The 26,929-nt window shown below is 45.7% G+C and overlaps 3 protein-coding genes across 3 annotated transcripts; all 3 read left to right on the top strand.

Annotated features, from left to right (window-relative positions):
- The first annotated feature begins 465 nt into the window (after positions 1-465).
- pwp2h (PWP2 small subunit processome component) lies at positions 466-6,350 on the top strand. The gene is made up of 21 exons (XM_079236581.1): positions 466-593; positions 907-1,019; positions 1,204-1,298; positions 1,392-1,491; positions 1,758-1,901; positions 1,974-2,109; positions 2,205-2,443; positions 2,733-2,876; positions 3,053-3,123; positions 3,219-3,355; positions 3,444-3,592; positions 3,708-3,855; positions 3,950-4,100; positions 4,227-4,407; positions 4,520-4,667; positions 4,758-4,866; positions 5,119-5,184; positions 5,312-5,530; positions 5,639-5,789; positions 5,889-5,963; positions 6,049-6,350. Exons 1-21 carry the CDS (start codon positions 576-578, stop codon positions 6,209-6,211), a joined length of 2,757 nt encoding a protein of 918 aa, XP_079092707.1. The 5' UTR covers positions 466-575; the 3' UTR covers positions 6,212-6,350.
- Positions 6,351-6,838: 488 nt separating this feature from the next.
- Positions 6,839-13,196, top strand: eed (embryonic ectoderm development; the record flags this gene model as incomplete). The annotated part of the gene is made up of 12 exons (XM_079236584.1): positions 6,839-6,958; positions 7,672-7,824; positions 7,948-8,040; positions 8,817-8,882; positions 9,272-9,397; positions 9,491-9,572; positions 10,372-10,463; positions 10,545-10,678; positions 10,766-10,871; positions 11,108-11,269; positions 11,413-11,486; positions 12,260-13,196. The coding sequence occupies 12 exons, from the start codon at positions 6,839-6,841 to the stop codon at positions 12,384-12,386; spliced, it is 1,335 nt and encodes a 444-aa protein (XP_079092710.1). The 3' UTR covers positions 12,387-13,196.
- Positions 13,197-13,551: 355 nt separating this feature from the next.
- atp7b (ATPase copper transporting beta) lies at positions 13,552-26,193 on the top strand (the record flags this gene model as incomplete). Its single annotated transcript, XM_079236802.1, has 21 exons — positions 13,552-13,713; positions 16,528-17,290; positions 18,537-18,770; positions 18,857-19,020; positions 19,107-19,268; positions 19,362-19,456; positions 19,679-19,862; positions 21,214-21,447; positions 21,861-21,952; positions 22,045-22,172; positions 22,252-22,406; positions 22,493-22,627; positions 22,725-22,919; positions 23,030-23,212; positions 23,292-23,475; positions 24,266-24,406; positions 24,529-24,671; positions 24,738-24,941; positions 25,022-25,139; positions 25,681-25,783; positions 25,897-26,193. The coding sequence occupies 21 exons, from the start codon at positions 13,552-13,554 to the stop codon at positions 26,138-26,140; spliced, it is 4,023 nt and encodes a 1,340-aa protein (XP_079092928.1). The 3' UTR covers positions 26,141-26,193.
- Between the last annotated feature and the right edge of the window lie 736 nt (positions 26,194-26,929).

Genomic DNA, 26,929 nt, shown 5'->3' with positions numbered 1-26,929 from the left:
ACATTACTGACAATGTGTCCTTTTTTCGCTGCTTCCCCTTCAAATCTTATGTCCCAAAAAGATTTGTATATTTTAAACATCCTGGTGAAAGATATATTATATATATATTCCTACAATATAGAAATACTCCACCAGAGGAGCCTAAATAAACCATAATACTAAGAATGAATGAATGAATATATACTTTATTAATCCCCAAGGAGAAATTAAACAGTAGAAGTGCAAAAATGCAAAGTATGTATGTGTGTATTAAGTGTGTGAGGTGTAAATAAAACAAACAATATACTATCTAAAAATTAAATATTGTATGCTTTACACAATAAATCACTTTAAATAACCTAACAGATATTATTCTAATATGTTTTTCCTCTCCAGTCGTCCCCCTCCCTGCCGCTAGAGGGCGCTAATGAGCTCACCTCAACCCGGACGTGCCAAGTGTCAACAAAATGCTAACACGTGTGGAGTAGTGGAAGAAGAAGCATGTGTACTATTAACCGCATATTTGTACTTCTGAGGAGAAATATAAGTAATTAAAAAGTAGATACATGCGTTACGTTTAAGGGACATTCAGTACAATGAAGTTTGCTTATAAGGTAAGTACGTCACTGCTAGCTAAACCTCTCGCGCATCTTGGTATCTACCGTTACTGTACGTCACACCACACTTCATTCAACAACTGATCCATTTAATGTGTCATTTCATACCAGTGAACGTAAACATCGTGTTTAGCGTTTAAGAGTTTATATTGTTGCGTGTTAGTATTCACACTTTCCTTCGGCTGTATTTAATTATATCATTTAATCGGTTTAACATGTGTCTAACCGTCACCTAGTTACTTGAATAACTTATTAAAATGAGTTTATAAGTGATTTATAAAAAGAAAAACGTGTTGTTTCTTCATTGCAGTTCTCCAATCTGCTCGGAGCCGTCTATCGGCAGGGGAATTTGAGTTTCTCTAAAGATGGCAACGCTGTTATCAGTCCGGTTGGAAACCGAGTCTCTGTCTTCGACCTGAAAAAGTAAGTCGTGATGAAATGCATAGAGAATATGGGGAATTGTTCACGCATATTTAAGGTGTATGACACCTGGAGGTTGTGCAGAAGCCCTGCCTGCAAAACAAAAGTAAACTATGCAGGAAAAAGACAAAATAATCACATTCTTGGTCATTGTAAGACTGAATGTTTTTCCTCCTCTGTCCTGCAGCAACACATCTGAGACGTTACCCGTCTCCACCACCAAAAACATAACATGTGTGGGTCTCTCTCCTGACGGGAACTTAGCCGTCGTGGTGGACGAAGGTAAGATAAAACGTTGTGTCTCTTTCTTATGTATTAACTTATACGAATAATAAGACAATAATCCAAATGCGTCTTTGCGTTTGCGTCGCACAGACGGCGCAGCGGTGTTGGTCAGTCTCATCACCCGAGCCGTCCTTCATCACTTCCACTTCCACAAGCCCGTCAGCAGCATCCGCTTCTCCCCTGATGGCAGGTAAGGACGTCTGATGGACTGGATTATTAAACAAATGTATTTCCGACAACCCGAAGGTGATATCTTCATTTAACTTATTCTGTCCGACCATCAGTTAAAACCAAAAGATATTTCAAGATATCTCATTTCTTATTGTCAACACAATTACCAGTTCTTTAATGACAGACTATAAAGTTCCTAAATTACCTAAAACGTACAATTCTTTGTCGCTTTACTGCAGCGAAACAACGTTGTTGCTGAGCGTTGATGTGCTTGTTCCCTCTCAGGAAGTTTGTTGTGACGAAGGAGAGCGTGGCTCTGATGTACCACGCTCCTGGAAAGCAGCGCGAGTACAACGCCTTCGTGTTGGACAAGAGCTACTACGGCCCCTACGACGAGACCACCTGCATCGACTGGACGGACGACTCCAAGTGAGTCCAAGTTTACTCGACATCGAAGCGCACAAAAAAAGACCCGTTTTTGATGTTTTTTTCCCCCTTCAGGTGTTTTGCGGTGGGCAGCAAAGACATGTCGACGTGGGTGTTCGGTGCGGAGCGCTGGGCCAACCTCATCTACTACTCGCTGGGCGGACACAAGGACCTCATCGTGGGCTGTTTCTTCGAGAAGAACAGCCTGGATGTGAGTCTGAAAAAAGGACTAATGTGTGGCTTTGCATGAGAATAAGAAGAGAACATCAGTGTTTGAAAATGGTGTTTCCACCATGTTGTCGTCAGCTGTACACGGTGAGCCAGGACGGGGCGCTGTGCGTGTGGGAGAGCGACACCGAGCTGGACGGCCTCGTCCTGAGGAAGAGCCAGAAACCCAAGCCCCCGAGGAAGGGGGGCGACGACGACGAGGAGGAGGAGGAGGAAGAGGAGGAGGACAAAGCGGAGGGAGAGGTCATCCGAGGGAAAGCCGACGCTCCCAAATACAAAGGCGAGACCAAAAACGTTCGATACAAGCAGAAGAGCAAGTAAGACACTTCTCAAAAAACATTTTTTCAGTCACAACAGTTGCTCTCGTGTTCATACTTTGAGTGGCAATTATCCCGCTCTCTGTTATGCTTCTGGCTCGTCACATAGTGCAGGTATGGCTGCTTCAAAACGCTCATAGAAGTATCAGCATTTGTCACAATAAAGCTTTGCATCCACGTCTTGTCGTCATTTATTTTTTTTCCGATTTAAAGCCGCAGGAACAAAGGGAGGATGAATATCAGATGATTAAAACATGTCTTTCTGTTCTTCTTGCCTCTGCTCTTTAAGACACTTCTTCAACAAGCAGGGGGATTTTAACAACCTGACAGCCGCCGCCTACCACAAGCAGACTCACATCCTGGTCACCGGCTTCGCCTCGGGAATCTTCCACCTGCACGAGCTGCCGGAGTTTAACCTCATTCACTCCCTCAGGTGAGAGAAAGGTTTGGGAATTCAGGAGAGAAATCTAAAAAGGGGACTGGAATATATGTTGCATGTTTTTTGTACATTGCACAAAAGTAAAAAAAAAAGACAGGACTTTCTGACTGGGTCGTTTACATTTGCATTTGTTTTGAATTACTCAATACATATAATGCTGTTTCTTCCAGTATTTCCGACCAGAGAATCTCTTCAGTGGCTATAAACAGTTCTGGAGACTGGATCAGCTTCGGGTGCTCGGGTAAGAAGTCTTTTCCTCTTTTGTTGAGTCTTGCTTATATTTTCTTTACTCAATAAGTACCTGATTTATATTTGTTTTAAATGTACATGTGTCAGGGATGGGTCAGCTGCTGGTGTGGGAGTGGCAGAGCGAGTCGTACGTCTTCAAGCAGCAGGGACACTTCAACAACATGGCGTCGCTGGCGTACTCTCCAGACGGACAGTACGTCGTCACGGGAGGCGACGACGGCAAAGTCAGCGACTCCATCGCGTGTAGACAAAAATAATAAAACAATTTCCGGCAGAATCGTGTGTGAGAGACCGTGGTTTCCTTCTCCGCAGGTCAAAGTGTGGAACACCAACAGCGGCCTTTGCTTCGTCACCTTCACGGAGCACACCAGCAGCGTCACCAAAGTCACCTTCACCTCCAGCGGCTTCGTCATCGTCAGCGCTTCTCTGGACGGGACGGTCCGAGCGTTCGACCTGCACAGGTGACTTTCAGGGGAAGCTGGTTGACTTCCAGCATTTGACGGGCGACTGGGTCTTTGTATCTGAAGAGAAATTACTTTTTAATTCAACGTGTGTGTGTGTGTGTGTGGGTTCCAGGTACCGAAACTTCAGGACGTTCACGTCGCCTCGGCCGGCGCAGTTCTCCTCCCTCGCAGTAGATGTCAGCGGAGAGCTGGTGAGCGCAGGAGCCCAGGATTCCTTTGAGATCTTCCTGTGGTCCATGCAGACGGGCAGACTGCTGGAGGTGAGCGCGTAGCAACACCCATCAATATAAATGTGGCTGATGTGTGAAGATGCTCTTCCTCACCTCCCTCTTCCTCCTCCCTGTGACTCACCAGGTCCTCGGGGGCCACGAGGGTCCGGTCAGCTGCCTGTGCTTCAGTCCGGTCCGCTCCATCCTGGCCAGCGCCTCGTGGGATCGCACCATCCGGCTGTGGGACATGTTGGACAGCTGGCAGGTCAAAGAGACGCTTCCCCTCACCTCCGACGGTAAACACAGCCACAGTGGGAATCAGGGTCCTTGCGAGTCAAGTCATGGAAATCCATTGGTCAGAATGTGTGTGAACTGTGCTTTAAGTCACGAACAATTTGGAGTAACTAACTTTCCCCCCTCAGGTTTGTCAGTGGCTTACCGCCCTGACGGCCAGGAGCTGGCTGTGGCCACTCTGAACGGGGAGATCTCTTTCTGGGACCCAGAAACAGCCACGCAAACCGGCTCGGTGGTCGGGCGCCACGACCTGGAGACGGGCCGCAAAGAGACGGATAAAATCACGGCCAAGCAGTCCGCGAAGGGCAAGTGAGTGAAAACTTAGTTATTTTCCAAAACCACAGCGGAAAAGTCACATTTGATGGTTTCTTTTTGTGGATTCTACGGTTCAAGCTGTGCTTCCTGCTCCTTGTGCGCTCAGGTCCTTCACGACGCTGTGCTACTCGGCGGACGGGGAGTCGGTCCTGGCGGGAGGTCAGTCCAAGTTCGTCTGCATCTACAACATCAAGGAGCAGATGCTCATGAAGAAGTTTGAGATCTCCTGCAACCTGTCCTTCGATGCCATGGAGGTACTGTAACTTAACCTTAATGTGTGTACTGGCTCAATACAAACGGGCTCACTTGGTCCCTGGGCTTCACTCTGTGTCGTCGTCCTTCAGGAGTTCCTGGACCGGCGGAAGATGACGGAGTTCGGCAGCCTGGCTCTGGTGGACGAGGGAGCCGGAGACGGGGACGGAGTCAGCATCAGCCTCCCCGGAGTGCGGAGAGGTAGGACGCTCACTTCATCGCTTCATCCCTCAGACCGGCTGTTAACCTGGAGAACGGGTTCCCGCTGGTGCAGAGACGACTCACCTCCAGGACATGAAGACGTTTTCATTAAATAAATGTTCCTCGTTCCTCTGAAGTCACTTCATGTTGTTGCTTGATGACGTTCTGTCTGCTCATGTATTCCCTCGTGTTTTTGCGTGCCGTTTTCACTTTAATTTCCACATATCTAAATATTTGTGTGCGTCTTTGCAGGTGATATGAGTTCTCGACACTTCAAGCCGGAGATCAGAGTGAGCGCTCTGCGGTTCTCCCCTACCGGTAGGTCGGCTTTATCCAATTTTTCGGAGTCTAACAAAAGAGATTAAAGCGTTGCTTATGTTGTGGTCTTTCAGTCTGTTATCGTACTTAAAGATGCAACTCATAAGACGGTTCCTTCTGTTCTCAGGTCGTAGCTGGGCGGCCACCACCACCGAGGGCCTGCTGGTCTACTCCCTTGATGGGTCTCTGGTGTTTGACCCCTACGACCTCGACCTGGACGTGACGCCGGCCAGCGTACGCAAGCAGCTGCGTCTTCAGGAGTGGGCGTCGGCCATCGTCCTGGCGTTCAGACTGAACGAAAAAGCCCTCAAGCAGGAAGTGCTGGAAACGATTCCCCACGTGCAGAGTGAGTGAAACCGTCCCGTGTTTTTTTTTTTTTTAAATGGTCGGCTGTGGATTTACTCCCTCGAAAGCTGACGGTATCCGAATGGTTTGGATTGTTTTTGTGTTCCAGTCCCGGTAGTCTGCGGGTCGCTTCCTGACATTTACGTTGAGAAGCTTCTGGGCTTCGTGGCGGCGAGTTTGGAGAAGTCTGGGCACCTGCAGTTCTACATGACCTGGGCCCAGAGCCTGCTCATGCTGCACGGACAGAAACTCAAGAACAGGTCGGCTCCCGTTCCCTTTTATATATTAATTTAATTGTTTAGTTACACTACTGTCTCCATATACTTGTGAGTGACTGATTATATTCCTCTGGTGTGCAGGTCGGCCGCCATTCTGCCCACGATCCAGGCTCTGCAGAAGAGCATCCAGAGACACTTTGACAATCTGTCCAAACTGTAAGTCTCAACATATGATTATTAATATTATACTTCATGTTATAGTACCAGTGAACCCTGAAACCAGAGTATTTTCTTTGCACAGGTGTGACTTTAATATGTATAACATTCGCTATGCAACGGCACTGTCGAAGCAGAGGGGCGTAAAGAGAGAAGCCGAGGAGGCCGTTGAAGAAGAGGAGGAAGATGAAGAGATGTCAGAAGAGATGAGCGTGGCCTCTTTGGAGGATGCAGACTTAATACTGTAGGCCTGAAGCCAACCCTCCTTATTCCAACAACATGGCATATATCACTGCAAATAGAGGACAATAATGAATTACTTCAATTGCAATCAAATTTCTGTCTTAAACTGTTTTTTTTTATTAAATACATGATATATATACATGACATGATTTTATGTTTTTCTTTGGCCTGCATTTAGTTTGGTGAAATGTCCTGCTCACACATTTATTTAAGAAAACTTGATTTCATAATTACTTTTTTTATTTTTATTTTATTTATTTATTTATGCAGTCTTTTATTTCACATTTAATTATTTCAAGATACTTGTATTTCTTACTGGCATATTTATTTATTTCAGGGGATTTTTATTTCATAATTCCAAAGTATTTATTTAGAAGACTTAATTTAATATTTATTTATTTATGCAGAGTTTTATTTCACATATTTATTTGTTCATGCATGTTCATTATTTCAGGAGACTTATTTCATAAACCTTTAGTTATTTACTTTGATTTCATCTCCCATTTCTAATTCTTAAATTTAATTAAAGAGGGCGTAGTTTTTCGCACAGACTACAATCCGAGCCCGAGTCAAACTACATTACCCAGCAGCCCTTGCGCCAACAGAGCGGAAAAGGCGGCGTTTGAGTCAAAATGAGGGAAAATAAGAACATGTCCGAGTCCCCTTCTCAAGCGGGAAAAGAAATACCGGCGAAAAAACAAAAACTAAGCAGTGACGAGAACAGTAACCCAGATTTATCAGGAGACGAGAATGTAAGAAGTTAAAATATGTTTATTCGGCGACAAATGGCGACTTTTAGCATCGTGCTAAAGTAACCGGCTAAAGTGGTTAGCTAGCATCTTTGTTCATCGGTACCGGCTACATGCAATTAAGCTCTTATGACGTCAGCTGGTGGCCGTTTAAAACTGTCCAGACGACTGAATACACAGTCATCTTCATTACTGTGTACTTGAACATGTTGTTTTTACCCTCAGGCTGCGGGCATTCACGTGCAACCCAACGTTAGCACCTAGCATCTACTAGTTAATCAGGTAGAGGAGCGATTGAAACGTGCGATGTGACGCGAGATAGCCATTCATTTGAAGGCTGCACGAGGATATAAAGTCACTTAACTTCACGAGGAGTGGATGGCAGGTAGTATCAGAGCCTTATTGGTCTCTTGCAATCATGATTTAGCTGCTGTCATCAGATTTAAGCTACAACATAATGTGTTTATGTTCATGTAATTGCTTCCTTTGCAGCTTAGAACAGTAACAATATGCTGAAAAGGGTGTAATGCAGATTATTGTGCACTGTAATTTATAACATAGCATGCACTGTTGCTTGTCACTTGTTATTAATGTCACTACAATAGTGTGAAAACAGCGTCAGTACAGTGTTATAGTTAGCCAGTAGAGAATGGAGGATACATGTTGGTTATTTGTAATTTGCCAACACAAAACCTGTGTCTTGTTTGCATCTGCAGGATGATGCTGTCAGTGTTGAGAGTGGCACCAACACAGAGCGCCCAGACACACCCACCAACACCGCCAACGCCCCGGGCAGAAAGAGCTGGGGCAAGGGCAAGTGGAAGTCCAAGAAGTGCAAATATTCTTTTAAATGTGTCAACAGTCTGAGGGTGAGTACAGATGCCACGTGAACGGTTTGTTGAGCCCAGGTTGCATCACAAACATGCGTTTAAACTTTTTGCATCCAGCTCCATGAGTGAATTTGGTTAATATGGACGCAATGGTTTCCACAGGAGGACCACGGCCAGCCGCTGTTTGGCGTCCAGTTTAACTGGCACAGCAAGGAGGGAGACCCTCTGGTGTTTGCCACAGTCGGGAGTAACAGGGTAAGTGATAATGAGGGATACATGCAATGTTCCTAACTTCTGCTGTTGGGCTACACCAGGGGTCGGCAACCCGCGGCTCTGGAGCCGAATGCGGCTCTTTATCCCCTCTGGTGTGGCTCACTGAGACTTTGACAAAAGATATCTTTTTTTTTTTTTTGCACTGTGGACAATCTTCCAAAGGGAACACCTCTTATCTTGGAGTTTGGGGTGATACTGTGACGCTGAAAAAAAAAGAGTTTCGATTTAGTTTTTAACTAAAAGTGCGGCACATCCTGTCACGTCGCTGTCAAGCGTCTTTCCCTGCAGGTGGCTACTCATGATATGCAGAGCCCCACCCTAAGTAAACTGTCACGGGGAGCAAGTGCGGGTTCAGTGTCTTGCTAAAGGACATTTCAACTATTTTTTTCTTTCCTCTTGATAGTTATAACAGGTAAAATAGTAATACAATGTCAAGAATTGTCTTTATTCTTGTTCTATAATTTCATAAATACAACAAACAATAGTTTTTGTATATATATTATGACTATATATAAAACTTTATAAGCTATGATATCAAATAGCTTTTGTGACTCCAGGTGATTTTTATTTGGTGGAAAATAGGGCAAAATGGCTCTTTGGATATGAAAGGTTTCTGACCCCTGGGCTACACCATTGATTGGTTGGTAGGACTTATATTTTAGCTTGTATGTAGATTTAAATGATTGTAGACACCATGTGATGTCATCCTTTTGATTATAATTTGTTGTAATAATAATAATTTGTCTTTTCTTCACCAGGTAACTCTGTATGAATGTCACTCTCAGGGAGAAGTCAGGCTCTTGCAGTCTTATGTCGATGCAGACGTATCCTTTCACTTGTTTGAGATGCTTTTCTAACTTCCTCGTAGTCGTTCTGACAGTTTCGGGTGCAGTTAGTTTTGTTTGGAGCAGCTATTATTTAACCTAGACATATTTAATTCCATGTCAGCTGTGCTAAGAACAAGATAAAAACAGTTATCTGCAGATAAAATGGGAAATTTACACACAGACCAACCAGTATTGAAGTGTTTATAGAGGAGCACAGACGCTTTAGTTTCATCCCAAAATGCTTTAAATCAAACCTTTGATGTGAGATTCTATCACAGATTTAATGAGTGCATCTCTGCAGACTCACTGGTGTCGATCCAAAACCGTGGAGGTAAATTGTAGTTTAGTTTTTTGGTTTCATATTCCTTGACTCGGTGTGTGTAAAGGCAGAGGAGAACTTCTACACGTGTGCTTGGACCTACGACACCAACACGAGCCATCCTCTGTTGGCGGTCGCCGGATCCCGTGGCATCATTCGGGTGATCAACCACATCTCAATGCAATGTATCAAGGTAAAGATCATGTCTTCTCAGAGCCAGTACACTTAGTTTGTAGGCACCTTGAAGTGTTTTTTCACTTAAAACCTTCTTTGTTGTTCAATCCAGCATTACGTAGGTCATGGAAACGCCATCAATGAGCTCAAGTTTCATCCAAGGGATCCAAATCTCCTTCTGTCTGTCAGCAAAGGTAAGAAACCCACAATATTTATATGAATGTACTTTAACTCGCAAGAGGACAGTGTGTCATGTGAAAACAGAACGTTTTTTTAATCAATGTCAGCTTTATGACTTTATTGACTCTCGGCCGTGATTTGTTACCTTCTTCATGTCACAAACACGTCCATAAAGTTTATTTATGCGGGATAGTTCTTTATTTTTATTACCATGCGACTGTCAGGCGATCCTCTAATCCGAGCCTCTAAAAGCAGACAGCGGGGCCGACTGGATGAGGGTCATGTGAGGTTTAATCTTTTATTTAATCAGGTGGATGTTGACTGGGCACATTTCATGACTTTCCACTTCAGCCTGCTTTTTTTAAGTTGTTAAATTCACACCACAGAGGTTCCCACGACGTTTTAGAGGGCATCGTGATGGTCAGTGTAAATGAGGCGTTTCACAGGGATGCATTTAAAAGTTAAAAGTCATGCATTAAAAGTCAGCTTTAATGTCAATTCTTCCACATGTACAAACATACAGAAGATTTGAAAATATGTTCCACTCCTGTCCAACATAAAGTGATTATAGATAATACTAATAAAGTGCAAATAGGTAAAAAAAAAATTAAATGGAAAGAGCCAGAACAGTTCACTTTTGATGACGTTATGTAACGGCACTAATTACACATGTGATCCAGGTTAATGTGTTATTAAAGTTTGGGGGAATAATTTGACTTCTAAATGAAGAAGCTGGTTATAAACCTGCATCAACAGATCTTTTGGATAAATACTGTGTTCATTGCATTGATTTTAATGGATTTGTTTCCTCAGATCACGCTCTTCGTCTATGGAACATACATACGGACACTTTAGTGGCAATATTTGGCGGCGTGGAAGGTCATCGAGATGAAGTCCTGAGTGCTGTGAGTGTTTAGTTCAATCAGAATAACAACAAACCTCAAATATACCTGGATTTATTATTTATTTGTATTATCCCGCTGCAGGATTTTGATCTTCTTGGTGAAAAGATTATGTCGTGTGGGATGGACCACTCCTTAAAGCTTTGGAGAATCAATTCAGAGAGAATGCAGAAAGCCATCCGCGGGTCTTATGAGTACAATCCCTCGAAGACCAACCGGTAAACTGAACACGACGCCGCCACGTCTGCTTTTACCGGTGGACGCGATCAAATCTTCACTTCTCTGGTTTTGTGTGTTTTCTTCAGGCCTTTCGTCTCACAGAAAATTCACTTCCCCGACTTCTCGACACGAGACATCCATAGAAACTACGTGGACTGTGTGCGGTGGCTCGGAGATCTTATTCTTTCCAAGGCAAGTTATTACAGAGTGGAAAGATATTTAAAAGACTTCTAATAGATTAAATACACTTTTTTTGGGTGGCAACAAATGGCACTGAAATCGTTCTTTGATGTTAAAAGTTATTGTGTAAAATGCAACAGTTTCAAATTGAATATTGCACAATACAGCATTCAAGAAGTCCTGTGAATATCTTGAATATTGTTCTGGTAAAATTCAACTTTCCTTACCTGCCTTCTGTCTCACTGCAGTCCTGTGAAAATGCCATTGTGTGCTGGAAACCAGGAAAGATGGAGGAAGACATCGATCACATGAAACCAAATGAGTCAACAAATGTGACGATTCTGGGTCGCTTCGATTACAGCCAGTGTGACATCTGGTACATGCGCTTCTCCATGGACTTCTGGCAGAAGGTGAAGTCTTTTCTTTGTATTTGACCTTTTGATATTCATGATTTGACCCTAAAGTCGTTACACCAGTGGAGTATTTTCACAATCAGCTTAGATGTCGGTGCGCTGTCGCTCATCTTGTGTCTCCTGTGATGCTGATTCTACAGATGCTGGCTTTGGGGAACCAGGTGGGGAAGCTTTATGTGTGGGATCTTGAAGTGGAAGACCCGCACAAAGCAAAGTAAGTGTGAGCATTTTTATAACGGATAGAAGATGGTTTTAATCCTCGCTGGAACACCAGCCAGAACACGCCTTCAGTCGCTCCCCAAAACTCTGAATGTGACGTTCATGTGTCATACCAGACTGGTTTTGAGACACTGGGATAAAAATAACAAGACACCTCAGTCGATGTCAGGAGCTCGGCCAAAGTAAAGCACCTGGAATGACGGCTGAAGCTTGTAATGTTTAGTTTTTATTGACACAGTCAGATGAGGATAAGTTAAGTTAGTAGTTTTATGAAGTCGCTTTATGTTCAACTTTTCCTACATTCTCGTCACATTGCATCACTTTGCACAGACATTAATTGCATAATAATGTCTAAATAAAAGTCACAAACGCATTCATGAATACTTTCACACCTCAAATCTCTCCAATGTCTCTTTTACAGCGTTGTAAACTGACTGTTTTCAGGCTGCAACAATAGTTTTTTCCATTTTCAATTAACCTGCCATCCATTTTCTTGACTAATTATTCTCCCTTAGTCTGATCAACAATCCAAAAATAATCGATTTATGATATAAAATGAGAAAAGCAGCAAATAGTTTGAAGCTTGAACCAGAGGATGTTTTGATTAATCTGTATTTAAAAATAGTTGCATGTTGTTAATTTTGTGTTTTGCATCGTCGATAAAATGCTTGTAATGATTTAAAAACACTACAAATCATCATCCTGAGTTTCACCAAATCAGCATCACACGTGCCGTTTGGTCTGACCCGGTCTCCCTCTGGCCTGCAGGTGCACCACGCTGACGCTCCCCAAATGCACGTCGGCCATCCGGCAAACCAGCTTCAGCCGCGACAGCAGCATCCTGATCGCCGTGTGTGACGACGCTTCCATCTGGCGCTGGGACCGGCAGCGCTGAGTGGCTCCGCCCCCGAGACGACCGCGAAGACCTTTCGGTCCCGTCGCCCCGTTGTTCAGATTTACGCTGCAAGAAATGTCTGTTTGAACATTTAATCTTACATGGGGTCTAACAATCCAGCATTTCCTTAAAAAAAAAAGTGAGAAAAAGGTGCCAATGCAAGATGAGGTGATTCCTTTTGTTTTCATTCGTTTTGTTGCAGGACGTTTAAGAACCATCAGTGGTGATCTGGGAGTTGATTCCTTTTACGTGATCATTTTTGAGCCACAACACTAAAGAACAAAAAAAAGATGGACGTTGTTCCAAATCACAGAAGAGTATTTTAAATGTGTTTAAATGTCCAGGAACTGTAACAGCCTGTTGGTGGGATAGTCCACTCCAGCAGAGGTTCTTGCCCCGCGTGCCTTCTAGATCTCTATGCAGCCTCTCATCCTTTGAAAGTGAATCGATAACACCGAGACAAGTGGAATCATCTCCAGCAACCGGCAGATTTGTTTTAGGGAAAATAAGCTTTTAAGATGAAGTGACCAAAGATGGGTTTTCTTTGCAGTGGGCCACATTTTATATTCCTGAGTTCACACAAAATAAATGAAGAGTTGTGTCCTTTTCCCCTCTGTTCCTTTGTTTGCTTCATGACCCCTCCTCCTCCTCCTCCTCCTCCCACAGACACACCTTGACACTCAATAAAATGTATTTTATTTGAAAATACAACCTAATCCTGCTACAATAATAAATCGGGGGTTATTTTGCCTTTATGCAGAGCTTGTACTTAAATTAATTTGGACTTGAATAAAATAATGTTTCTACAGATACCTTGGTTTATTTCCGTACCCAACTTTCCTCTAAGAACTACAAAAGTCCTCGCAAATTGTAGTTTAATGCAGATAATCCTCGAAAACGGTGCAGATAAGCGTTGTTTTGGAGTCTTTCCTGCACCTTCTGCAGAAGTCATGTGATGAGAGGCTTTGTCATAAACCATAAAAAAAAAAAATCCAACTCTAAAGCTGAACTTAAAAAATAAAATCCGTGTTCCCGGAGTGCGCACGGGCGCTGCGCTGCGCTCCTCTCCCTCCAGGAACAGCACGCAGCGCTTACCCACTGCGGACTTTTGCCCTCCGACTCTCACAGGTGACGATAAGCCAGACGGCGTCGGAGCAGCGCGAGCATGTTTTCACCAAAGTCGCCTAAAAACCCGTCCAAGTATGTCTCCAAGTCCTCGCGCGGCGCAGGGGAGCAGATCCTCATGGAGGAGTGCGGCTGCGGGCCGGACTGCACCTGCAGCGTCCACACGGCCGGCGGCAGGACACCCTGCGCGCCCGAGATCAAGGTAGGCCTCCGGGGAGCCGCTGGGCTGTGTTGGTTGTTGGTGGAGATCCACCTGTGGCTGTTTTGGGTTCGCTCTCACTTTGGCACCAATGGAGAGAGCAGCTCCACTGAGGAGCTGAATACATGCAACAGGATTAGAGGTGGAGGAAAGAAGCACATTTATGCTTTTACTCCTGTACAATCAGAGGGAAATATGTATCCCACAGCTTTGGCTAGAAACTACTTTGAAAATGTTGTTTTTACTTGGGGAAAAAAAGCTTCATTCATTTATAAAATGCATTTTTGTGTAGATTGAACAAGTTAAATGCATCAATAATAATCCAGTAATGCAGCATTAGTGCAATACTCACATGGACCAAGTCCTGCTTGATGATGCATTAGTGCTTATGATACTTATGGTATATTTTGCCAATATGTGTTGGCACATTTTGAGTGCAAGCCTTTTCTTTTACTTTTGAGTGCAAGTTAATTTTTGAAACAAAAGGGACAATATTTTGTAGTGTAAAGTGTAAATACTCAGGTGAAGTACCTGCACATTGTATTTCAGTTCTTGAGGAAGTCTGTTTGCCACGACTGTAAAAACTACTAATACTAACTCACCAAACTCATATTTCCTATAATTGCTTTGTGTTTTGTCTGCTTATTGTGAACTCCTGCATGTGTCGCATCACTTGGTTTGTGTTGCAGCAGACAAACGTTTCCTTGTCAGCAGGTGAAGGAAGTGTGTGATGTCCTCGCGTGTCGCCTGTACTGCAGCTCGTGTGGCTGCAGGTTCAATGCTCGTATTGTCTGTGCTTTGGAGCGAGGCCAGGCGCCTCCGGCAAGTCATTGAATCTCAGACCGGTTTAGAAGGAAAGTGTCGCGTGAATGACACAAATATCCAAGTTGTGTGTCACCACCTCGTGAAGACGACGACACGAGTGGGTGAAGAAAAGAAAATGACTTTATTTAGACTCAGTCCACTTTTACACCAACTGCCTTCTTTTAGTCCAAATTAGGATTTGTTTTATGACCAAGAACGAAACAAAACGGTGGTGAATCCTCTCAAGATTATGTAATGTGAAATAAACAATACATAAATGTCTCTAAATACATCACAATAATCATTAAATATAACTTAATAAAGGACATGAGGTCTATTATAATCAATGGGAAGTCACTTCAATCATATTAGAAGTGTTTTCCTGTCTTCCTCCTCCAGAATTTAAAGATGGTTTATATAAATAGCGCTGAGTGTTGGTTATTACAGTGGATGGATTTGATTGGTGCAGCAGCTGTCCAATCATTAATAAACTGGGGTTGTTTTCTTCCTCATTAAAAACATGTGCGAACATATTTGATATTATATATTATATTATAGATATATATTGAAAAGTATGATAAACTGAAGGGATGTGTGGAACATTAAATAGGAGTTTTAAGTGTAAGAGTGACCTTTTATTGATTTAAACGTTATTATTGCTATTATTAATAATAATAAATGCATGTTTATTAAATACAATTATGATTATTTACACACGAAATAATGCAATTTGATCCCAGTCCCTTAATTGCCTTTTTAATCATATTTTATGAGCCGTATGATTGCAGTACCGACCAAACCAACGGCAGGCTGCAGGAAGAGTTGGACCTCCTGGGTCACCTTCAAGGGCCCCTGACGGCCCCCGAACCTGAGGTTGGGCCTCGCTGAGACCGGTAGCTTCATGAGGTCCCATTTCCCCTCATGGCTACAAGATAAACAAAACAATACAGGAGGATGTTTCTGGGAAATGTTTGTTCAGGATCCCACGTGCGTGTGCGCGTGTGTGCGCGTGTGTGTGTGTGTGTGTGTGTGTGTGTGTGCGTGTGTGTGTGTGTGCGTGTGTGCGTGTGCGTGTGCGTGTGTGCGTGTGTGCGTGTGCGTGTGTGTGTGCGTGTGTGTGCGTGTGCGTGCGTATTGAACTTTGAACAGGTGAAAGCCCTCCTGAGCCCAGACGTCAGTGTTTGTCTGAGTCATTGGAGCCCCGCTGCTGGTGTTCCTCATGTTTTGAGATTGAAGATTAAAGTGATTTGTCCTTCTGAGCTCCCGTAGGACACCGGCCTCCTCGGGGGGGTTGTGGGTTTGAGTCTCATCTGGGGTGCAGCATGAGTGCGCATCCCGCTGCAGACATCCTCTACGAGAGAATCTACTCGTGATTAAGTTCCAACTTCCAGGTTTTGAATGTGGGTCACTGCGTTTTTTAGCTCTTAAAATGCATTTTTAAATTAAACTTTTAAATGACTTATCTATGTCACTAAAATATCAAGAATTAACTTCTAAAGGGTCTTTTACACATGTGATAAAGAAGCATTTCTCATGTTTTTGTGGAGCTCTTCGTGTATTTGACTCCATCCTTCAGTTCTTTAAGCAGAGTCACGTTGGGGATTACGTGAAGGCAGTCATGTGACCCCAAGCCAGCGAACTGGTTTTCCTCTGTTAGACCCCCATTTCAGCTGTCAGGCGTCAAGTGGTATTTCAACCATTTAAATTGAATTTACCACCTAATCCTTTCCCAGTAAAACTTCTGCAGTTCTTTCTGTAGAAACTGTGTTTATTCTCAGGGAGGTTAAAACTCCTCATGTGGCAAACGGATGTTTTACCCACGAAGCTTAATATCATGTCGTAGACACACGTTAAAAAAGCATCGATGGGAAGGAGGCTGACACGTATGATGCTGCGTTGATTCTTTTTAATCAAAGATGGAGATCATATTGTGCAAACACACAGAAATATGACATTCACACAGAAAAAAAATGCACAGTAGTGAAACTGACTTTATTGCTCTCGTCTTTCCAGGAGAATGGCCTTGACGTGGAGAAGCGAGGCCTCGACAACTTGGCCTACGAGTACGGGAGTCAGACGGAGCTCGGCCCTCGGCCCCAAACGGCCTCCGGAGCCACCTTTAGGCTCCTGGGCCTGACCCCCGAGCACCAGCCCCAGGCCGTGGAGAGCAGGATCTGCCGCCTGAGTGGAGTTCTCGCCGCCAGCATGTCGCTACACAGCGGCTTGGCCAAAGTGGACTACGACGCCTCGGTGGTCACGGCCAGAGAGATCGCCCTGGAGCTCCAGGGGTCGGGGTTCGGCGTGGAGTCGGCGACGCGGATCGCGGTGGACGGGATGCGCTGCCAGTCCTGTGTGCAGGCCATCGAGGGACGGATCGGGCCTCTGCCCGGGGTGTCGCGCATCCGGGTGTCTCTCCAGGACGCCGCGGCGCTGGTCGTGTACCAGCCGCTCCTCGTGAGCCAGCAGGAGCTGAGAGACGGCATCGAGGAGATGGGGTTCGCCGCCTCGTTATCGGCCGATGAGTCGTCCGGGTGGGGCGCCAGCTGCTGGCGGCGGGACGCGCCGACCGCCGACGTCACCGTGTGGATCGGAGGCATGACGTGCAGCTCCTGCGTGCGGTCCATAGAGGGGAGGATCGCTCAGGCGGCCGGAGTGCAGTCCATCGCCGTGTCGCTGGAGGAGGCGAAGGGAACGGTGACCTTTGACCCCAGTCTGACGGAGCCGGAGCAGCTCAGGGCGGCGATCGAGGACATGGGCTTCGACGCGTCGCTCGAAGGTTGGCAGACCTGTTTTACGTTGTGAATTCATCCAAATCAAACAGGAAATAGTGCAGAGGACAAAAACAAGCGTTGTTTAATATTTCAGACGCTGGAAATGTTCAATTTATTTGAGTTTCTCTTTAAAAAAAGCGCTCAAACTAATAACACATGATCAAATAGTTGGTCTTACTCTCATTCGAGGCCCAGGTCCGATATCAAATCTCCACAGTGTCACCGTTGGATTAAGTGCATGCTATTTAAAAGGAACACCTGTGTGTGTGTGTAAAGGAATAGTTGGACGTTTCGGTAAATGCTCTCTGCAGACGGTAAGATGAGAAGATTGAAGCCACAGTTAAATATGAAGCTGCAGCCATGAGGCCGTTAATATGCTGTGTAATAACCCGACAGGCTCTTAAATTAGAGAAGAAGCCGAACGGTGTGGAACTCTTGTGCACGATGTGTTCAGGTGCATGCAGGAAATCTACGTCATTCTTATAATCCTGGCTGACCCCTGTACGTTATGAGCAGAAAGCCTTTTGATTAAATTCTTTGCTCGCCTCCACTCGGTTTCCTCTGGTTCCCCGGGCAACCAGACAAAGTATGCTGGAGAGCGACATGAAGGGCCCTCACGGAGGCCAGCGCTTTATTGCTGGATTTAAGGACCAAAACAGCTTGCCAAGACGTGGAATCAGCTCAGAAAGCAGCCGGAGAGCCGATTCTTTCATGTTCCGGTTGCATGTTCCAGCTCTATATATAAATGTTATGTCCAAGAGCATTGATGTTAAGTCCTGATAGCTTGAAGATCTTAACATTTAGAACATTTCACACTTTTCAAGGTAAAAGAGTCTCAGAAAATTATTATTTCATTGCTTTTTAATGCACAATCTTTATCAGAAAAGTAACTACAGCTGTTGAATAAATGTGAGGGCAAGGAGATATATTGTGATTTCTTTATTCTATTTTTAAGAAAAAGAACACTAATATATGCATAAACTCTGAGTTAAAAAGGTTGTATTGTAAGGTGGACGTAAAACTATTCAAGAGGTTAGTTTTCTTACCCCACTAGTACATGGAAAGAAGTTAAAAAAGAACTATGTATTCCTCTGAAATTTCGTAGTAAAAATATAAAGCATCGCAAAATGAAAAGTTCCTCAAAGTTGTACTTGAGTAAATGTGCATTACGTTCCTCCATTGAAATGTGAGCGACTGCAGTTTGCCGTTATGTTTCGGGATGCTGACCCTCTGCCTCTGACCCTCCTGCAGAACCTGGGTCTGCAAATACCATCCGGCCTCGTGACCCCCCCGGGCCCGTCGGCCCGAAGCCGTCCGCCCTCTCCGACTCGCGACCGCCCTGTAAGGCGTCGGTCAGCAACGGCAGCGGCTCGCAGGCGACCTCCGAGAGCCGGGTTAAAGCTCAGAAATGCTTCGTCCGCGTGACGGGGATGACCTGCGCCTCCTGCGTGGCCAACATCGAGAGGAACCTGCTGAAACGCCGAGGTGAGCGAGCTCGGGGGGTCGCTGCGTACGGTAAAGCGTGCGTTTCGCTTCAGGCGCCTGATGTTTCCCCCGCTCTGACTTTCCAGGAATCGTGGCGGTGTTGGTGTCCCTCATGGCCGGGAAGGCGGAGGTGAAGTACGACCCGGAGGTGCTGGACGCCGCCGCCGTGACGCGGCTCATAGAAGACTTGGGCTTCGGGGCCACGCTGATGGAGGACAACGCCGTCACGCACGGGAAGCTGGAGCTCACTGTGGGTCGGCCGGGACGAATGAAACACGCTTTGCTGGTTCTTCTGTCACATGTCATCTTCTTAAAAGTAGCGTTCCTCCCTCGTAGATCGCGGGCATGACGTGCGCGTCCTGCGTGCACAGCATCGAGTCCAAGCTCACCTCCACCAAAGGGATCCTCGGGGCCGCCGTCGCTCTGGCCACCAAGAAAGCCCAGATCCAGTTTGACCCGGAGGTGCTGGGAGGCCGAGATATCGTCAAGATCATTCAGGTGATGATCACGTTGCTTTTTCTTTTTTACACCTCCTCCCCCGTGAAGCTGTGACCTCACAGTGTGACCCGGTTTATTCGTGTCGTTATCCAGAGTCTTGGGTTCGAGGCCAGTCTGCTGAAGGCGAGCTTCAAAAACAACCTGGATCACACCGAAGAAATACGACAGCAAGTATCTGGTTTAAATATGTCTTTATTTTTAGAAAAAAAACAAGTACGCTCTTAAAATATCATGTTTATGGCCTTCAGGCACAAAAAGGGTGTTTTAAATGTTACTTAAACCTATATTATACTGAAACTGAAAGTGTCCCACATGAAGCAGATTATATAAACCCAGAACTATAGAAGTCATATAACACAATGCTGCCAATCCCCTCTCATGGGACTCAAACCCACAATGTTTTCCTCCAGGTGGAAGAACTCCTTCCTGCTGTGCCTGGTTTTCGGCCTGCCCGTCATGGGCCTCATGGTCTACATGATGGTGATGGACAGTCAGCACCCGGAGCACGGGGGCTCGATGCCGGAGGAGCAGAACCTGCTGCCCGGCCTCTCCCTCCTCAACCTGGCCTTCTTCCTGCTCTGCACACCTGTGCAGGTGAGAGTCTGGGCCCGGGACCCTTTAAGAGCTTAACATTCAAAACCAAACTGAGCGATTGTTGTATGAAACTGTAGATCATAGCTTGTTTTATGAAAAAAAGCCCCAAACTGCTGTATTTGGATGTATTGAACACCATAAGTAATATACAAGTGAAATATATGGTTTGGTACATGAGAAAATAGAGAATGTTCACATATTAAGCTATGATTTGGGTTAGAGAATGTTCACATATTGAGCTATGATTTGGGTTAGAGAATGTTCACATATTAAGCTATGATTTGGGTTAGAGAATGTTCACATATTGAGCTATGATTTGGGTTAGAGAATGTTCACATATTGAGCTATGATTTGGGTTAGAGTTGGACCTTACAGCTGCATCATTTCAAAGAAATAATCATCCTGAAAGTGATTTTTTTTTATAGGTGGACCTGAAACCTTTTCATTTTTTTCTGTGTGTCATCTTCATTTACTCTTAACCCAGGGGTCGGCAACCCGCGGCGCCGCAGCCGCATGCGGCTCTTTAGCCCCTCTGGTGCGGCTCCCTGAGGCTTTGACAAAAAAAAAAAAAAAAAGATTTTTTTGCCCTGTGGACAATCTTCCAAAGGGAACACCTCTTATCTTGGAGTTTGGGGTGATACTGTGACACTTTAGTTTTTAACTAAAAGTGTGTCTTTCCCTGCAGGTGGCTACTCGTGATATGCAGAGCCCCACCCTAAGTAAACTGTCAACAGATAATAAAAAAAAAAGAAAAGTCACGGCTAAAAATACAGAGTTTAATTCTGCGCGGACGTATTCATTTGCTTTCACTGCCAACGATGCTGCTGACCTGTCTGCTTGATATGTGGCGAGAAATTAGTAAACAACAAAATATTTGATGTTGAAAGATTCTAGAACAAGCACACAGCATTTTCTGAAACAGCAAACAATAGTTTTTATATATATATATTATGACTATTTATAAAACTTTATAAGCTATGATATCAAATAGCTTTTGTGGCTCCAGACGATTTTTATTTGGTAAATCGGGCAAAATGGCTCTTTGGATAGGAAAGGTTTCTGACCCCTGTCTTAACCAGTAACATATAGACTGATATTTACACATCTGAACAACATCTCACAAGTGTACCTTTTATTATAACACCAACATTATTCAAAATAGCCCTAGTGGTTGCAGAGATACACCCTTTTTAGTTTGGGGATGACATGCCTAAAATACGGTGGTTTTCTAAAGGTGTTCGGAGTGTTTTCTCATGAATGAACGTAGCTTGTATTCCTTCTTTGCTCGAGTTCGTCTCGATGTTTGTTCTCTTGAATCCGAAACGTTTAAACGTGCGTTTCTTCCCTGCAGTTCTTTGGAGGCCGATACTTCTACATCCAGGCGTACCGCGCGCTGAAACACCGCACGGCCAACATGGACGTGCTCATCGTGCTCGCCACCTCCATCGCCTACCTCTACTCCTGCGTGGTCCTCGTCGTCGCCATGACCGAGCGCGCCGCCCAGAGCCCCGTCACCTTCTTCGACACTCCGCCCATGCTGTTTGTGTTCATCGCGCTCGGTCGCTGGCTGGAGCACGTTGCAAAAGTAAAAGAGCATATGCACCGAGAATAATTTATGAATGTTGTGCTTTCTTTTTGTCATTAGAATAACAAAAAGTGAGAATATTTTTGAAATGCATATTGATAAAACTGCTGGCTCGTGTGGTTTATCGAAAGCAAGGTCTTTTATTTTGAATATATCAATATTTTTATGACACCTTGGAATAACCCTGTTAGTTTGTGGACAAGATAGTTGTTGGTTTTATTGGACCACATTTCCCATAAACCCTTGCTCTGTCCCTGAAGAACCGCTATGTTTACCTATGTACCTATGTTTACACTGATTTAAAATATTCCTAATTTATTATTATTATTATTATAATATGCCGAAATACTACATCCTGCACCTTTAAAAAAATCCATAATCCAGTTTTTTTTTTTTTTAAATGTTTGTTTCAGAGTAAAACCTCCGAGGCGTTGGCCAAATTAATGTCACTTCAAGCCACTGATGCCACCGTGGTCACTTTGGGACAAAACCACTCCATCCTCAGGTGAGTGAGACCTGAGCACATGAACTTTATCGCTTTGAGAAGTTAAAACAGCAGATGCGAGATCTCTAACCGCCGGTGCGTTGACGCTTCAGTGAGGAGCAGGTGGTGGTGGAGCTGGTCCAGCGGGGCGACGTCGTAAAAGTCGCTCCGGGAGGAAAGTTCCCCGTCGACGGGCGAGTGATCGAGGGAAGCTCCATGGCGGACGAGTCCTTGATCACAGGTAGGAGGACGGGACTCCAGACCGCTTCCTTTTTTGATTTATATGTCTCTTTATGCGTCTCTTCTCCTGTGGCGGTAAGGGGAGCCGATGCCCGTCAGTAAGAAGGTGGGCAGCTTGGTGATCGCCGGCTCCATCAACGCCCACGGCGCTCTCCTGGTGGAGGCCACGCACGTCGGCGCCGACACAACTCTGTGTCAGATCGTGAAACTGGTGGAAGATGCCCAAACCTCGAAGGTGAGGAACTTCACCCTCATATTTCTGCTGTTTTAAAAACCTTAACGTCTCATAAACATCTTGATCTGTACTGGTGTTTCTTTCAGGCGCCCATCCAGCAGTTCGCAGACCGGCTCAGCGGCTACTTCGTGCCCTTCATCGTCATCGTCTCCCTGCTGACGCTGCTCGCCTGGCTGGCAATCGGGTTTGTCAACTTCGACATCGTGAGGGACAACTTCCCGGTAGGTGCGCTCTTGTTTGTTTTCGCAACGCAAACAATGGCTGCTTTCATTCAAAAGAAGTGGCATCGCTCCAATAACGCATTCTTCCCCTTCACAGGGTTACAACCAGAACATCTCCAAGGCGGAAGTCATCGTCCGCTTCGCCTTCCAGGCCTCCATCACCGTTCTGTCCATCGCCTGCCCCTGCTCTCTGGGGCTGGCGACCCCGACAGCCGTCATGGTGGGCACTGGGGTCGGCGCCCAGAACGGGATCCTCATCAAAGGAGGCGAGCCGCTGGAGATGGCCCACAAGGCAATGCTCTCTACATCCTGGTTTTATCATGAACATTTTCATACTTGTAAACTGATGGATGACGACTGAATAAGTGGAGTTACGTGACTGTGTCTTTGCTGCTCCCTCAGATCAACGTGGTGATGTTCGACAAAACCGGGACGATAACAAACGGCGTGCCTCGGGTGACCCGTGTGCTGGTGTTGTGGGAAATGGCCCGCATGCCCCTGAGGAAGATCCTGGCGGTGGTCGGCACGGCGGAGGCCAGCAGCGAGCACCCGCTGGGCATGGCCGTCACCAAGCACTGCAAAGAGGTGACGGACGCTTGTATTTGTGTTGTGTGTTTTAATAACCGGTCTGGCGGTCGGTAATCGGTCCGTGTGCTCGCACCAGGAGCTGGCCAGTGACTTGCTGGGCTACTGCCAGGACTTCCAGGCCGTGCCCGGCTGTGGGATCAGCTGCCGGGTCTCCAGCGTGGAGCATCTGCTGCAGCCGCCGACGGAGGAGAGCTTCCTGCTGCCGGGAGCCACCACCGACGAGAGCAGCCTGCTGGCTGCTGCCGAGGCCGAGCCCACAGGTCCGGTGGCGTTCAGGGTCTGAGGGTCACACTCTGACTTCACCTTGGGTGCACGCTTAAACTGGTGCCGCTTGCAAAAACCAATACATGCAAGGCCTTTAAGTTGAAGTTATTCAAGTATAAATCCCTTCAGAGCGAGGTGTTAATGATGCAAACGTCATGGGTTCACGGGTACCAGCCGGTTCTGAGCATTCCCATGTAGGAGGGATTTGTGCCTAAATAATCCCCAAATTAATTGCATCTTAAGTGCTTTGTGTTTTGAGCCTTAAAGTTCAGACTAATTTTAGAAAATGGACACATAGTGTAACGTTGAAGGCGTTTCTACGGTGGAGGTTTTGGTTTCAAGGCTTTGACATACTTTCACTTAACAAATAAATGATATTTGAAGATATTATTATTCAGTATTCATGTATTTAATAGGGTTACCCTAGATTTGGGTGTTTTAAGTATTTAAACCTCCTTAGATTTAGCAAATAGCATGAAAATCATTTCTGAATTTACACCGTAACTGAAATGTTTTAAACCTTCCTGATAATCTGTTAAAATACCTTAACAATAATCCATTATTATCCACTTAACCGTACATTATTATACTTTAATTTCATCTCCAATATCACTAGATGTTAAACCTATAAATCATGCTTATAAACGAATGATGCTTTTGGTATAAACATCTCTACCATAACTTTAAAGGAACTAAATGAGCTATTTGACACATAAAAACACTTTGTGTCTCCTTTGCTTCGATTTCCCCCGTTAACTCGCCGACTTGTCCCGCCTCTGCTTCCAGAAGAGCCTCCGTCTTACTCCGTCCTGATCGGGAACAGAGAGTGGATGAGGAGGAACGGCCACCACATCGGAGCGGACGTGGACGCCGCCATGTCGAGCCACGAGACCAAAGGACAGACCGCCATCCTGGTCGCTATCGATGGTGAGGATAAAAACCACAAAAACAACCCTGACATTCACTCTCATCTCTTATCTTGCACCTCCTGATGCGTTGTATGTATGTATGTGTGTGTGTCTGTGTGTGTGTGTGTGTGTTCTCCGTAGGCGTGCTGTGTGCCATGTTAGCCATCGCAGACACGGTGAAGGCGGAGTCAGCGTTGGCGGTGCACACGCTCAGCAGCATGGGCATCGAGGTGGTGATGATAACGGGAGACAACAGGCGCACTGGGAAGGCCATCGCTGCTCAGGTGAAACTCATTGAGGATTAAAATAAGAGTGTAAAATATGAACTCAAAGGTTCTGTCTGATCACAGGTGGGGATCAGGAAGGTGTACGCGGAGGTGCTGCCTTCCCACAAGGTGGCGAAGGTGCAGGAGCTGCAGGACCAAGGCCGGCGGGTGGCCATGGTCGGGGACGGCGTCAACGACTCGCCGGCCCTCGCCCTGGCCGACGTCGGCATCGCCATCGGCACCGGCACCGACGTGGCCATCGAGGCGGCCGACATCGTCCTCATTCGAGTAAGCCGCCGCGCCGCGGACCGGCGGTCTGGGAGGAGATGTTTTCAACTGAAGGTTTTTCTTTTCCCCGCTCTCTGCAGAACAACCTGCTGGACGTGGTGGCCAGCATCGAGCTGTCCAAGAAGACGGTGCGCAGGATAAGGACCAACTTTGTCTTCGCCCTCGTCTACAACCTCGTGGGAATACCCATCGCTGCAGGTGAGCACGGAGGATGCAAATATGACTCAGCATCCTCACTATAATAATAATAAGGAAGAATCAAAAAGCAGAAAAACAATATTGATATGGCAAGGACATAAAACGCAAAAGGTGGTCAGGCTGAGGACATTCATCCAAATTTCATAAGCGCAACCACACGAATACAACACAAAGAAGGATTCATTTTTTCAAGAGTTAAAGTTACTTTCATTTTGTGTTCCCTTTGGCGCCCCCTGTGGAAAAAAGGGGAAGTGTTCCCCGAGCGCCAGTCTCCCTTCAGAAAACCTCTCATTTTACTGCAAAAAAAAGTCTGTTTCTGATCAGGGAATCAGACCAGATGACGCTGATGGTCTCGTTCACTTATGATGGTCATATAGAGCCGTTGGGATTAAACTAAGACTGTTTCATAACCAGTTTAAAGTTAAAAAGCAGGACAATGATTTCACAGACATTAAAAAAAAAGTGTAATACTGCCATCTTGTGGTTTTTTTAAAGCCAAATCTGATTCCAAGCAACTCTCCGCCCTCTCTGTTGTCTGCAGGTGTGTTCATGCCCATTGGCCTGGTGCTCCAACCCTGGATGGGCTCGGCCGCGATGGCTGCCTCGTCCGTCTCCGTGGTTCTGTCGTCTCTAATGCTGAAAATGTGAGTTCCTGTGAACCTGAGAGTTAGCAGAAGGAGAATGGATAGTGTGCTGTTTGTGGACATACGTCATTACCTGTTATGAATAGTAGAATTACCCATATTTTGCGTCCCAGGTACAAGAAGACCTCGGTGGAGGTGTATGAGGTGCGAGCGCTGGGCCACATGAGGAGCCTCCGGTCATCGCAGGTCAGCACGCACCCGGGTCTGGACGCCCAGCGCCGCGGCCCCGCCCTCCCCTCCGGGGCCCGGGAGCAGCCGGGCCAAAGCGGCGCCGTCCCGCCCGTCCAGGTGCCGTCGGTTAACTGCGTCCAGGGCCGGGACCGCTACTCCATCCGGGATGACCTCAATGTGTTGTAAAGGGAAGAAGGACTGAGACACACGCTCGGATTCTGTGCTTTAATTGTAAAAATATTCCCTCATGTTGCTGTGTTTTTACATTCTTATTCTTAAAAGCCATACATGTGCTGCTGTTATTCATAGAAGTGAAGAAGAAGAAGGAGTGGAGGGCAGACTTTCTGGACATTTGTCGCCAATGTATTTTGAGCTGGGCCACGGATAATTAATGGAGTGGATTAATCAAATGATTCATGCACCGGAAAGAACGGTTTCACAATAGATATATAGGTTTTACGGATAAAAATATGACTTCTGTCTTGCTCCCAGCTCATATAAAAGACCTTTATAGACATGCGAAAAGCGGCGATTAATAACAGTAATGTGTTAACGTTATTAATTATACCTGCAGAGCCCGGCCAAAATGTCCGCTCATAACTCCCCTGTGATACTGACTGTAGACATTAGAAACGCATTAGAGACTCCGGCTGACTGGAGGGGAATCCAGGGCGCTTGACCTCTCGTAGGGTTTCTCTCCCACGAGCGTACAGGTGTGAACGGGTGTCAAACTGCTCATCACACGGTCGATAAAGGCCCGGCTGCTCGAGCCTCACGAGATGTGATAATCGTTCAGATGGCGGGGGATAGTGGCGCCGAGTCCTCAGAGGACCTTTCACGGAGTTGCACTCCTTTGTGCGTCAAAAAGAGAGAGAGATTAAAGGGAGAAGTTAAAATCAGTCCTACCTTCACACCTCAGAGGAAAGCGCTGGAGTGGACATGATTGTCAGTTTCAGAAGAAGACGGGGGTTTGAG

This window comes from Taurulus bubalis (assembly GCF_910589615.1).
Source record: "Taurulus bubalis genome assembly, chromosome: 21".
In the NCBI taxonomy this organism is placed as follows: Eukaryota; Metazoa; Chordata; class Actinopteri; order Perciformes; family Cottidae; genus Taurulus; species Taurulus bubalis.
This window is presented reverse-complemented; position numbering and strand designations above follow the sequence as displayed.

Bases quoted from the DNA above. Each gene is read 5' to 3' on its own strand.
- pwp2h (XM_079236581.1), top strand. The intron at 3,593-3,707 runs GTGACTTTCAGG...TGTGGGTTCCAG, and splicing joins CGAGCGTTCGACCTGCACAG to GTACCGAAACTTCAGGACGT. The intron at 4,867-5,118 runs GTAGGACGCTCA...GCGTCTTTGCAG, and splicing joins CCTCCCCGGAGTGCGGAGAG to GTGATATGAGTTCTCGACAC.